Source organism: Malus domestica, chromosome 17 (genome assembly GCF_042453785.1).
Source record: "Malus domestica chromosome 17, GDT2T_hap1".
In the NCBI taxonomy this organism is placed as follows: domain Eukaryota; kingdom Viridiplantae; phylum Streptophyta; class Magnoliopsida; order Rosales; family Rosaceae; genus Malus; species Malus domestica.
In genome coordinates, this window is record NC_091677.1 from 27,991,065 (window position 1) to 28,002,838 (window position 11,774).

Consider the following 11,774-nt stretch of genomic DNA (forward strand, 5'->3'; position numbering starts at 1 on the left):
CACCGCAGCGGTCATATCATTCTTCATCACGGAATCCCCAACGGTAAGAGGACCAGTAGGGGAGACGAAGGATGGGCGCCATATGTTGTCTGGAGAAGGCGGGGCTGCCTCTTCAACAAGGTTCAAGTCAAAACGACGGTCGGAGGGGCCAGACATTTTCAAAGGTGTTGAAGAGAGAAGAGGTCGGACAAATCAAGATCTTAGAAGTGCAAGAATGAAGCTTCTACTGGTGAAGATTCAAGTGTGCTTTAGAACTTAATGTCAGCCCCTATAAAAATCTGCACTCGACGGAGCTTCAGAAATCGAAGAAGCGCCTGCTCAGAAATCGAAGAGGCGTTTGCTTTCTCAAAAGCTGAGCTGCTTAGAGATCACGAGGGTTGATCTCAGAAATCGAAGAGGCTTTTGCTTTCTCAAAAGTTGGGCTGCTCAAAGACCACGAAGGCCGATCTCAGAAATCGAAGAGGCTTTTGCTTTCTCAAAAGTTGGGCTGCTCAAAGACCACGAAGGCCGATCTCAGAAATCGAAGAGGCGCTCGCTTTCTCAAAAGCTGGGCTCCCCAGAGACCACGAGGGCCGATCTCAGAAATCGAAAAGGCACCTATTTTTCCAGCCTTGTCAGCACCTGTCACACGCACACTCAGCTTTGCGGAAATTATGGGCATTCTGTCGAAGACTTCTGGGGAAGTAGAAAACACATGAATCTTACTGTTCAATCACCCACTTCCCACACGCAACAATAGCTCATGGGTACCACAGATAACTTTGCCAAAGTTCTCTGCCAAAGTTGAGCACGTGAAGCTTGCAGCTCCCACTACATCGCTCTGACCAAGAAGGGTAAAAGAATAGCAAAGAAACAGCACTAACAAAGTTTAGACCCATAAATTTTGAAGGTCTAGCTACCATATTATTACCCACAAGGGTAAAGGAACAGTACCACTGCTGGATAATTGGAAAGTCCCTGTGTGTCAACCTCTGTGCTTCGTGGCAAGGTAGACTAGCAAACATGCCCAACCTTTACTCACATTCGAGAAAACACTCCCAACAAGATTGTTTGCTCCAAAATCGAAGAGGCACCGCCTTCCGAATCTCGAGAGCCAGACTCCCAACATGATTACTTTCTCAAAAATCGAAGAGACACTGCTCCCCGAATCTTCGAGAGCCAAACCCCCAGCATGATTGTTTTCTCAAAAATCGATGAGGCATCGTTCTCCGAATCAATCGAAGAGGCGCTCGCTTTCTCAAAAGCTGGGCTGCTCAGAGACCACGAGGGCCGATCTCAGAAATCGAAGAGGCACCTACTTTTCTAGCCTTGTCAGCACCTGTCACACGCACACTCAGCTTTGCAGAAATTATGGGCATTCTGTCGAAGATTTCTAGTGAAGTAGAAAGCACATGAATCTTACTGTTCAATTACCCACTTCCCACACGCAACAATAGCTCATGGGTACCACAGATAACTTTGTCAAAGTTCTCTGCCAAAGTTGAGCACGTGAAGCTTGCAGCTCCCACTACATCGCTCTGACCAAGAAAGGTAAAAGAATAGCAAAGAAACAGCACTAACAAAGTTTAGACACATAAATTTTGAAGGTCTAGCTACCATAATATTACCCACAAGGGTAAAGGAACAGTACCACTGCTGGATAATTGGAAAGTCCCTGTGTGTCAACCTCTGTGCTTCGTGGCAAGGTAGACTAGCAAACATGCCCAACCTTTACTCACATTCGAGAAAACACTCCCAACAAGATTGCTTGCTCCAAAATCGAAGAGGCACCGTCCTCCGAATCTCGAGAGCCAGACTCCCAACATGACTACTTTCTCAAAATCGAAGAGAGGGTAAAGGAACAGTACCATTGCTGGATAATTGGAAAGTCCCTGTGTGTCAACCTTTGTGCTTCGTGGCAAGGTAGACTAGCAAACATGCCCAACCTTTACTCAAATTCGAGACAACACTCCCAACAAGATTGCTTGCTCCAAAATCGAAGAGGCACCGCCCTCCGAATCTCGAGAGCCAGACCCCCAGCATGATTGCTTTCTCAAAAATCGAAGAGGCATCGTTCTCCGAATCTCGAGAGCCAGATACCACAGACCACTTTTTCAAAGTGCTCTGACAGAGTTAAAACATGTGAAACTGACAGCTCCCACTACCGTGCTATGACCAAGCAGGGTAAAGGAATAGCATTACTACTTGTTGTTAGGGAGACGCCTATATATGTCAACCTCCATCCCCAACGGACAGGCAGACCTGCAAAAATGCTCAACCCTTCATCATATCTGAGAGGGCACTCCCAACGAAGCCTTTCGAAATATTCAGCTTTCTTTCCCCCCGATAATACCTCTGCAAACAAGCTATACTAGAGCAAGAATATCTCATATCATCAGGGTTAAAAGCAAGAGTATCCCATATCATGCTTTTTCCCTATCTTTTCCTTTGGCCTTGTTTTTACCTGCAAGACAAGGAGAAAGAGAGCAATCAGTCAGCACTTGGAATCAAGCTTCCAGCCAGGAACTGACTGCCTGGAACCCCTTACCTGATTACTTACCTGGCATTGCTCTCGAGTACTCATCTTCAACATCTTATGTTTCCAAGGAAGATTCCGCATCTGCTTGAGGAACAGATAGGGCAAGTGCGAAGGATACAAGGAAGCATGTGGAGACAAGCGTAACAGCACACGTGCCGATACATCCATTACTCTGTCAAAAGCAAAAGTATCCCATATCAGCAGGGTGGAACGTACTCTAGATTTGATGGACTTGTTTTGACCCTCAAATTCTTCAGTCGGCCTTATACTCTGGAGGAAACCAGAAAACCCTCCAGCTCAGTTCAAGAATAAGCCTGTGGAAAGTTACTTCTTCAAAAGCAAAAGTATCTCATATCATCTCTTCTCATTTTTCTTCTCTTTATCCTTCATGCTGTTGCAAGATGGGGAGAAGGTGAACAATCAGTCGGAGCTCTGATTGCTTACCTTGTCTGTCACCTCTTTCAGCAGACCCCCTAGCTCGGCGACTTGGGGGACTCCTACTACATGGTTTGTATCGCGCTTGACCAAGCCTGAAACTACAAGTAAGCTTCAAGTGAAATTGATACATTACCTTGTGCATCTCCACCAGTTAAAGATACCACCCCTGGATGGAGGAAAAGTACTTCCAGAGAAGATGCCACATCTACCTATGAGACAGATAAGGCAAGTCAAGACGACACCACACTCCGATACTTAGAAGTTTCGTGATTACGAGATCATTCTCCCACAATATTTCCTAATGTCATTTGTACTAAATCATTCACTTGTACTCACTAAAGGAGAGCTTGAACCTATGTACTTGTGTAAACCCTTCACAATTAATGAGAACTCTTCTATTCCCTGGACGTAGCCAATCTGGGTGAACCACGTACATCTTGTGTTTGCTTTCCTATCTCTATCCATTTATATACTTATCCACACTAATGACCGGAGCAATCTAGCGAAGATCACAAAAAGCGACCGTTTTCGCTACCTAGGATCTATCTTGCAAGAGAACGGAGAATTAGATGGAAATCTCAACCATAGAATACGAGCTGGATGGATGAAGTGTAAGAGCGCATCCGGCGTGTTGTGTGACCGTCGTAGGCCACTGAAGCTCAAGGGAAAATTTTATAGGATGGCAATAAGGCCAGCGATGTTGTATGGCACAGAATGTTGGGCGGTGAAGCATCAACACGTACACAAAATGGGTGTAGCGGAGATGAGGATGCTTCGTGGGATGTGTGGGCACACGAGAAAGGATAAGATTGGGAATGAGGATATCCGAGGTAAAGTAGGAGTAGCCGAAATTGTAGGAAAGATGAGAGAAAATCGGCTCCGGTGATTTGGACATGTGCAAAGAAGGCCGACTGACACTCCGGTTCGAAGATGTGACTACGGGACAGGTTCAGGGCCGAAGGGGTAGAGGAAGACCTAGGAAAACTTTGGAAGAGACTCTAAGAAAAGACTTAGAGTACTTGGATCTAACGGATGACATGACACAAAACCGAGCGCAATGGCGTTCTAGGATTCATATAGCCGACCCCACTTAGTGGGAAAAGGCTTTGTTGTTGTTGTTTGTTGTTGTATCATCTATATCTAGGTTCTCTTTATTTCAACAAGTTTTTAATTTTCTGGTGATCACATGTCTTCTTATGTATGGCGATTTTTTAAGTCAAACACATGACATGGAGCACGGGTAGCACACGTGGTGCAACATGCTCTCATACCATGAAGAAGTTGGGGTTCCATTAGCGATATGGGGATTCATCCAACCTCTTGTAAGCCTTTACAAGGTTTCTCCCTTCATCGATATGAGACTTTTTTACTTTCACATTCTCACATTGAAAGTATGTCAAAAGTTGTTTCAATTATTAGATGACGCTTTAGCAGTAGAGGAAAACAATAATATCTATGCACTCGGGCCTGATGTGGGTTCAATCCTCACCCATCCCCCTTCTCCCTAACATTTAACAATTTAACAATTTAACCTATTATCGCTATCATCTGTTAAAAATAAAAATAAAAAAATAATAAAAAAAAATAGTTGTTTCAATTAGTTTTAGATTTTTGGAACTACATGTGTAGTTTTTGTAACTTCACGTGAAACTAATGAACAATTTGTCTGTACGTATATGAACAAGCTTCGACCCACCATCGGTTTTATTGACCAAGTTTTCTATAAATACCTCTTTTTCAAATCCACGAGTATATCTCATACTCTTGTTAGAGTGAGGAGGAAGAAGTGGGGGAAGAGGGGCAGGGAAAATGGAAAGCTAATGGTACACTTGAGCCGGTTCAATTTACATCAATTAATAACATTATATCATTGTATAAATGGGTGGCATGAAAGAAATTGTGGACAGAGTGGAAAACAAGGCTCGTGGTTGCGAGGTAAATTTATTCACTTGTTATTTGTTTGTTTTTTTTTTTGTTTTTTGTTTTTTTTCAACCACTGCATGAAATTTCATTAATTGGTAACATGCGCTGAAGTGTATACGTTTAGTTTCCTGTAAAAATAAGCACATCGATCATCATCATACATATTTCATTAATGTATTCGTGTGTACGAATTTGCAGATACAACTACTTGGCCTTGTAAGTACTTCTAAAGAATCCCATCTATCTTCCTCCCATCTACTCGGGAGGTTCTCGCTTAAGGCAGCTTGGTCATGTCGTCCCCATCATTCTGCAGAACAGTGCGATTTTCCAGCGGATTTTCTGCAGGCATCATGTTTTCCATTTCCAAAGATGTCCACACGCTTGATGTCCCTTTCGGAGGGGAAAAGTCTCGAAAACTTGTCGTGATTCCTGTTGCATTCTTACTTCTTGCTCATGCATGGAATTTACACAAGTTCAAATCTTGAGGGAATGTACAAAATATAGAGGAAAGTTGAAGGGCTGTACATGTCACAGGTCAAAAGAATTAACATACTCAGATCAGCGCAGGGATTTCACTCTGAAACTAGCAAGTTGTCTCAAACACGTTACTGTTTTTATTGCTTAATATTTCTGTTTTGATCCTTTGTATACCTTCTAGTATTGCGGTTTATCAGAAAACAAATTGATTCGTAAATAAAGGAAAATTATTTGTTAGTAATAATAGCCTAGTATTACTGGCTGGCTCCTCCAAAAAAAAAAAAAAATTATGGCTCAATGTAATTTTAGATTAAAATTCAAACAGACTGCAATGTAAATACAAATTAATGTAAATAGTCTTTCCCTAAGTTGAATGCAAATAATAATAATAATAATAATCCACATTTGAATGTAAATACAAAATTGATTATCTAGAATATTCGACCACATGAAATGACAAGAAAATTGAAAAATGTGTCATAGCCGTTACGATTAGCTTTAGATTGTGTCATTTTTGCAACTTCACATCAAAGTAAAGCAATTTGTCAGTATTTTTTTTTTTGAACAAATTATATTATCTATATTAAGAGGGTAGGGGTAAGTCTCAGAATGAGATAACAATAATATGGTTCAAATTCGTTTTTGACGATAATTGAACCTAAGACCTAATTTGTATGTATTTAAACAAAAAGATATGATACACACACTCTTATTTTCGTCTTATACTTGTAAGCTTAATCATATCCGTTATATGCATTTCATTTATTTGATTTGATGGTAAAAAATAAATAGAAGTGTATGAGAAACGGAAAGAAAAAAGTTAAGGGTGGGTAAAAGTCTGCTTCCTTGTACAAACTTAGAAGCCAGTAATCAGTTTTTATGTTTAGTGGGAGGAATAAGTGGAGGAAGAGGACGGAAAAACGAATGTGAAAGGTAAACGTAAGAGGCGGTAAAGTTTACCCAAAGTTAGATGCACATAAGACCCGGACTGTTTGTGGTCTCTGCAATTGCCATGCAAACATAATCTTTTGACAACAATTTTTTTTTTTTTTTTTTTTTTTTGGAGTGTGAATCTGCCAACTTTCGTTTACATTTATCATAATTATTTACTACGGCCACCCCAAAAAAATACTTAGAAAACCCACCTCAAAGAATCAGTTTGGATCTCTTAATTATTTACATTTATCTGAATTATTTACCATTACCGCTCAAAACTGCAGAGTCGTTAAATTTTTAAACGTGATTAATATGATTTTCCTGCAGATTTTCATCTGGCATCTACTTTTGTGTTGGTCATTCGGAAGAGTTAATATTCCACCCTAAAACCAATTTCAATAATAGATTAACCTAATTTGTTGTAAACCCTCACAAAGTTTCTTTATTTTCTAACCCGTAAAGCTTCATACATGAACTAATTAACCTTTGTAACACGAAAAAATTATTAAAAAATAATTGACAATTAAGAGTGACTCAACTCTTTATAAGTCCTTAAACGGTTTCTTAATTTACAGATGGAGAACAACACTTCACGTCCTAACACTATTGTTGCGAAGGTGAAATAAATATCGTGAAAAAATTTGACATGAGATAAAAAATATGTTATGCAGTGAAAAAATTATTGGGCATATGCACATGTGTAGATATAAAAATGTACTAAATTGTTGATTTATTTTTAGACAAGTTTCAAGTGCGAAAACATTGTCAACTCGGACAGACCGACTCTTCCTTTACCATGACCATCCATCTTGTCCTTCTTTTTCAACCAAACAATAACATGTTCCTGCACATTTGGCGGGGCAAAGACTCACTCTTCCTCAAACACATATAAATAGATCCATCTTTCAACCTACTCATAAGCACCTCTTTCATTCTTTATCTGAACTTCGCTCCTCTATCTGTAATCAAATCTCAAAATGTATTTACAAAAGTTCAATGCACCCGTTGCTTACCTCTTGCTATCTTTCCTTTTCGTTTTCTTTTCGTCATCGTCTGCATATAACATCACGGACGTTCTCAGCAAGTACCCTGATTTCAGCATCTTCAACGACTACCTCACCAAAACCGAAGTTAGCAACCAAATCAATGAGCACAGAATTATGACCGTCTTAGTTGTCAACAATGCTGCAATGTCCTCTTTAGCAGGAAAATCAATGGACGTGATCAACAAGGTTATACGCATCCACGTGTTTCTGGAATCCTATACCCTTAACAAGTTCAAGAGCTTGCCTACATCACAGACCACCCAAGTGACCACACTGTTCGAATCTCCTGACCAACAACGCTACTTGAACATCACAAATGGGGGCTCTGTCTCAATTGTTTCTGCTGCCGGTTCTGAAAAAGTAGAGGTAGTTCGAGACATTTCTCCTGATGACATTTATAGGATATCAGTGGTGCAAGTTAGCAATCTAATTATGCCTTCAAGCTTAAGTAGTTCACCGTCTCCATCAGCATTTTCACCAACTTCAACACCTCATCCATCATCACCTTCTCCAGCCCCGTCACCTTCTCCATTGACACCTTCTTCATCACCTTCTTCATCATCTTCTCCATCAACTACTTCTCCATCCCCTTCATCATCCATGTTTAACATCACCCAAATTCTAAACAAGTACCCAGAATTCAGTATCTTCAACGACTACCTGACCCGAACACAAGTTTGTAACCAGATCAATGAACGCAGAACCCTTACGATCCTAGTGCCCAATAATGAAGCCATGTACTCTTTAGTAGGACAACCAATGGACATGATTAGAAAGGTGCTAAGCACCCAGGTTGTACTGGACTACTATACCATCTCGAAGTTCCACAACTTGCCTGTTTCGCAGTCAACTCGAATAATCACACTACTTGAAGCTTCTGATAAACCAAGTGGCCAACAGGGTTTCGTGAATGTCACAAATGGTGACACAATCTCGATTGTTTCAGCTGCTGGTTCTAACCAAGCAACAGTAGTTCGAGATATTGCTTCTGATGAAAATTATTATATATCGGTGGTGCAAATTAGCAAGATAATAATGCCCTCAGGCTTAAATTCACCATCTTCATCACCTTCTCCATCAGTACCTTCACCTTCTCCATCAGTACCTTCACCTTCTCCGTCAGTACCTTCACCTTCTCCATCATCTCCTCTTTCATCACCTACTTCATCAACTCTCAATATAACCAAAATTCTAAACGACTATCCAGATTTCAACCAATTCAATAGTTACCTGACCGACACCCAAGTTTGTGACCAGATTAATGTACGCAGATCCATCACAGTCTTTGTGGTCAACAACGATGCCATGTCCTATTTAGTTGGAAAATCCAACCAGGTTAAGAAAAGGTTACTAAGCCTTCACGTTGTTACGGACTACTATACCTTTGAAAAGTTTAAAAGCTTCCCCAACTCCCAAACCACTCAACTGACAACATTGCTCCAAGATACTTTCCAATCGATTGGCTTTGAAGGTTTGTTGAATGCCACAAATGGGGACACATTCTCGATTGTTTCTGCTGCTGGCTCTGAGAAAGCAAAGGTTGTTAAAGATATATTTACAGAGAACTTGAAATTATCAGTCGTGCAAATAAGCAATCTAATTATTCCTTCAGACTCGAATAGTTCACCTTCTTCATCAGTACCATCTCCATCTCCATCTCCTTCTCCGTCAGTACCATCTCCATCTCCTTCATCTCATTCTCCATCAACCTCAACACCATTTCCTTCCCCTCATCCTCTACCACCATCAGGTCCTTTTGACATCATCAAAATTCTAAGCGACAACCCAGATTTTAGCCTCTTCAGCACCTACTTGACTCAAACCCAAGTTGCTAACCAAGTCAATGAACGGAAAACCATGACAGTCTTCGTGGTCAACAATGATGCAATGGCCTCTTTAGTCAACAAACCCATGGAGATCAAGAAAAAAGTATTAAGCCTTCATGTTATCATGGACTACTACACTGTCCAAAGTTTCCACAACTTGCCTGCTTCACAGACTATTCGAATAAAAACACTGCTCCAAGTTATTGACCGACCAAGTGGCCTACAAGGCTTGGTGAATGTTACAAATGGGGACACAATCACAATTGTTTCAACTGCTGGTTCTGACCAAGCAGTGGTTGTTCGAGATGTTGCTATTGATGAACATTCTTACATATCAGTGGTGCAAATTAGTAATATAATATTCCCCTCAAGCTTTATAGCCTCAACCCCCTCGCCTTCTTCAACCCCAGGTAAGGCACGATCTGCTGCACCAGTCCAGGCTCCATCTGGCAGCCCTGCATCTGAGGCACCAAAGCATGGTGAAGCTCCATCACCATCAAATGTAGCACCACCTAACGCACCAAAGCAAGGTGAAGCTCCACCATCATCAAATGCAGCACCACCCAACGCACCAAAACAAGGGGAAACTTCATCACCATTAAATGCAACATCACCCGTGGAACCAAAGCAAGGGGAAACTCCACCAGCATCAAATGCAACGGCACCCGGTGCTCCAAAGCAAGGGGAAACGATACCATCATTAAATGCAACAGCACCTGAGACACTAAATCAAGGTGAAGCTCCATCAATAAATGCACCAGCATCTAATGTACCACCGAGTTCGGATGTTGCACCCAGCTCAGAGAGTACTTTACAGGGTACAACAACAGCTGCTCCTGCCCCATCTGGGAGTCCTGCAAGGTTTTCCGTTGACTGTGTTTTGTTTATAACTACAATTTTGGTAACTATTTTTTCTTTGACTTGCATCAGACTGACTTGAGGTGCAAGAAAAGTGTGGTTCATGATCTTAGAATAAGGACGAAGAATCGCATGGCAAAGCAAACATGTGATTGAAATTTGTTCTTGGTGGATAAACGATACACATAAGCTGCAAAAAAATGTGTGCAGCTCTCAGTTGTATTGTGTTAATTAGTTTCTAGAGTTGGAGTTAGTCATTTTTGTAGTTGATTGTATAAATTTTGGCTTTGTTTTGCAAGAAACAAAGCGCTTTAGCAATAAAATTTGTTCATTGCTTTCCATTTTTCTTTGCTAACTTTTCAATGGTTCAGAATTCAGAGCTTGATTTTCTACTTTTCGTGATTTTCAATGGATCAACAACTAGTCATTTGAGGAATTGAAATCAATTCTAAAACTGAACCAACTTTTGGTTCTGGGGTCCGGTCACCAGAAGTTGCTGCTATGCTTTGTCATCGAGCACCCTACTAGTGCCCACCCTTCTATTTGTAACAAAGGCCATAAGAGGAGTCCAGGTTGATTGACTCATTGCGGTCAGGAGCTTTTGCCATCTGCGGTCATGAGCTTTTTCCATTTACGGTCTCTTTGTTATTGTTTTACAAAATGATTTTTAATTATAAATTTGTTCTTTACAAAATGATAGTTTTATTCGATAATGATATTTTGCAAAAGAAAAATAAAAGTAGAAATATGTTTGGTAATTAAATTTAAAATGTAAAACTTTGGAGTTGTTTGATAACCATTTCGTTTTCACTTTTCAACAAAATAAAATTCAAACTAAAAGCCATACTTGAAAAAACTCTTAAAAGTTGCAGCTGTTTATAACAATTTGTTTTCAATTTTGAAAAAATAAATAAAATATAACACTAAAAATGGAAAGCCAAAATTTGAAAACTTAAAAAATGTCGCAACTGTTTAATAACCATTTCATTTGACTGAAAACTCGTTTTGTAACTGTACAATCAGTTTCAAGTGTTTCCAAACTTTGGCTTTCAATTTTGAAAGCTAAAGACTAAATTAAAGTAGTTACTAAAAGAGTTTTCTTTTTAATTAAATGAAAACTGAAAATTTAAAACTAAAAAAATAAATCGAGCCTCGTTCTGTTAGAGCACCTCCAGCGGGGGAGGTTGCTCGGGGGCTGTGGATCAAACAGTAGGAAATTGCTGGGGGGATGAGCTCCAGCGTATGGAAGCCCGAGCAACAGGCGAGGCCCGTCAAAGATTGCCAGCCCGAGAGCCCGAGGGCTGCGTCAGGCGCTTGCGTTTCACGCGCGCGTGGGCGCGAGTCGTCCGACAAAAAAACAGGGCTGGGGCCTGCGATTTCAGTTTTGAAAAGTAACCGTTGGGGAAGCCACGTGGCTTCCCCATGTCTGTTCGATTGAAACGGTCATGTTTTATGGACCGTTGGATTTCCAACGGTAAAAAACATTTAAAAATCTCATTTAATTTCATCCGTTTGATCTAAGATCAACGGTTCACGTTATTAGGCTTTGTAAATTATATAAAAAAAGAAAAAACTGTTTAAAAATCTAAAATGTTACCGTTGTGACACGTTGCACAATCTGGAGTGTTGGAATTTAAATTTTTTAAATCCAACGGCAGAGATTAATTAGGTGAATAAAAATTTAAAAAAAAGGTAAAAAAAATTCTTAAAAATCCGAAAAAAATTATGAAAAATTATAAAAAATTTTGATTT

The 11,774-nt window shown here is 40.2% G+C and overlaps 1 protein-coding gene and 1 long non-coding RNA gene across 2 annotated transcripts; both read left to right on the plus strand.

The window, feature by feature from the left end:
* Window positions 1–4,772: 4,772 nt before the first annotated feature.
* Window positions 4,773–5,462, plus strand: LOC139193557 (uncharacterized). The gene is made up of 2 exons (XR_011577772.1): window positions 4,773–4,891; window positions 5,078–5,462. It is a non-coding gene; the product is annotated as an uncharacterized lncRNA (long non-coding RNA).
* Window positions 5,463–7,202: 1,740 nt separating this feature from the next.
* On the plus strand, window positions 7,203–10,363 carry LOC114822757 (chitinase-like protein PB1E7.04c). The gene has a single exon (XM_029097852.2). The coding sequence runs from the start codon at window positions 7,270–7,272 to the stop codon at window positions 10,102–10,104; it is 2,835 nt and encodes a 944-aa protein (XP_028953685.2). The 5' UTR covers window positions 7,203–7,269; the 3' UTR covers window positions 10,105–10,363.
* Window positions 10,364–11,774: the final 1,411 nt, after the last annotated feature.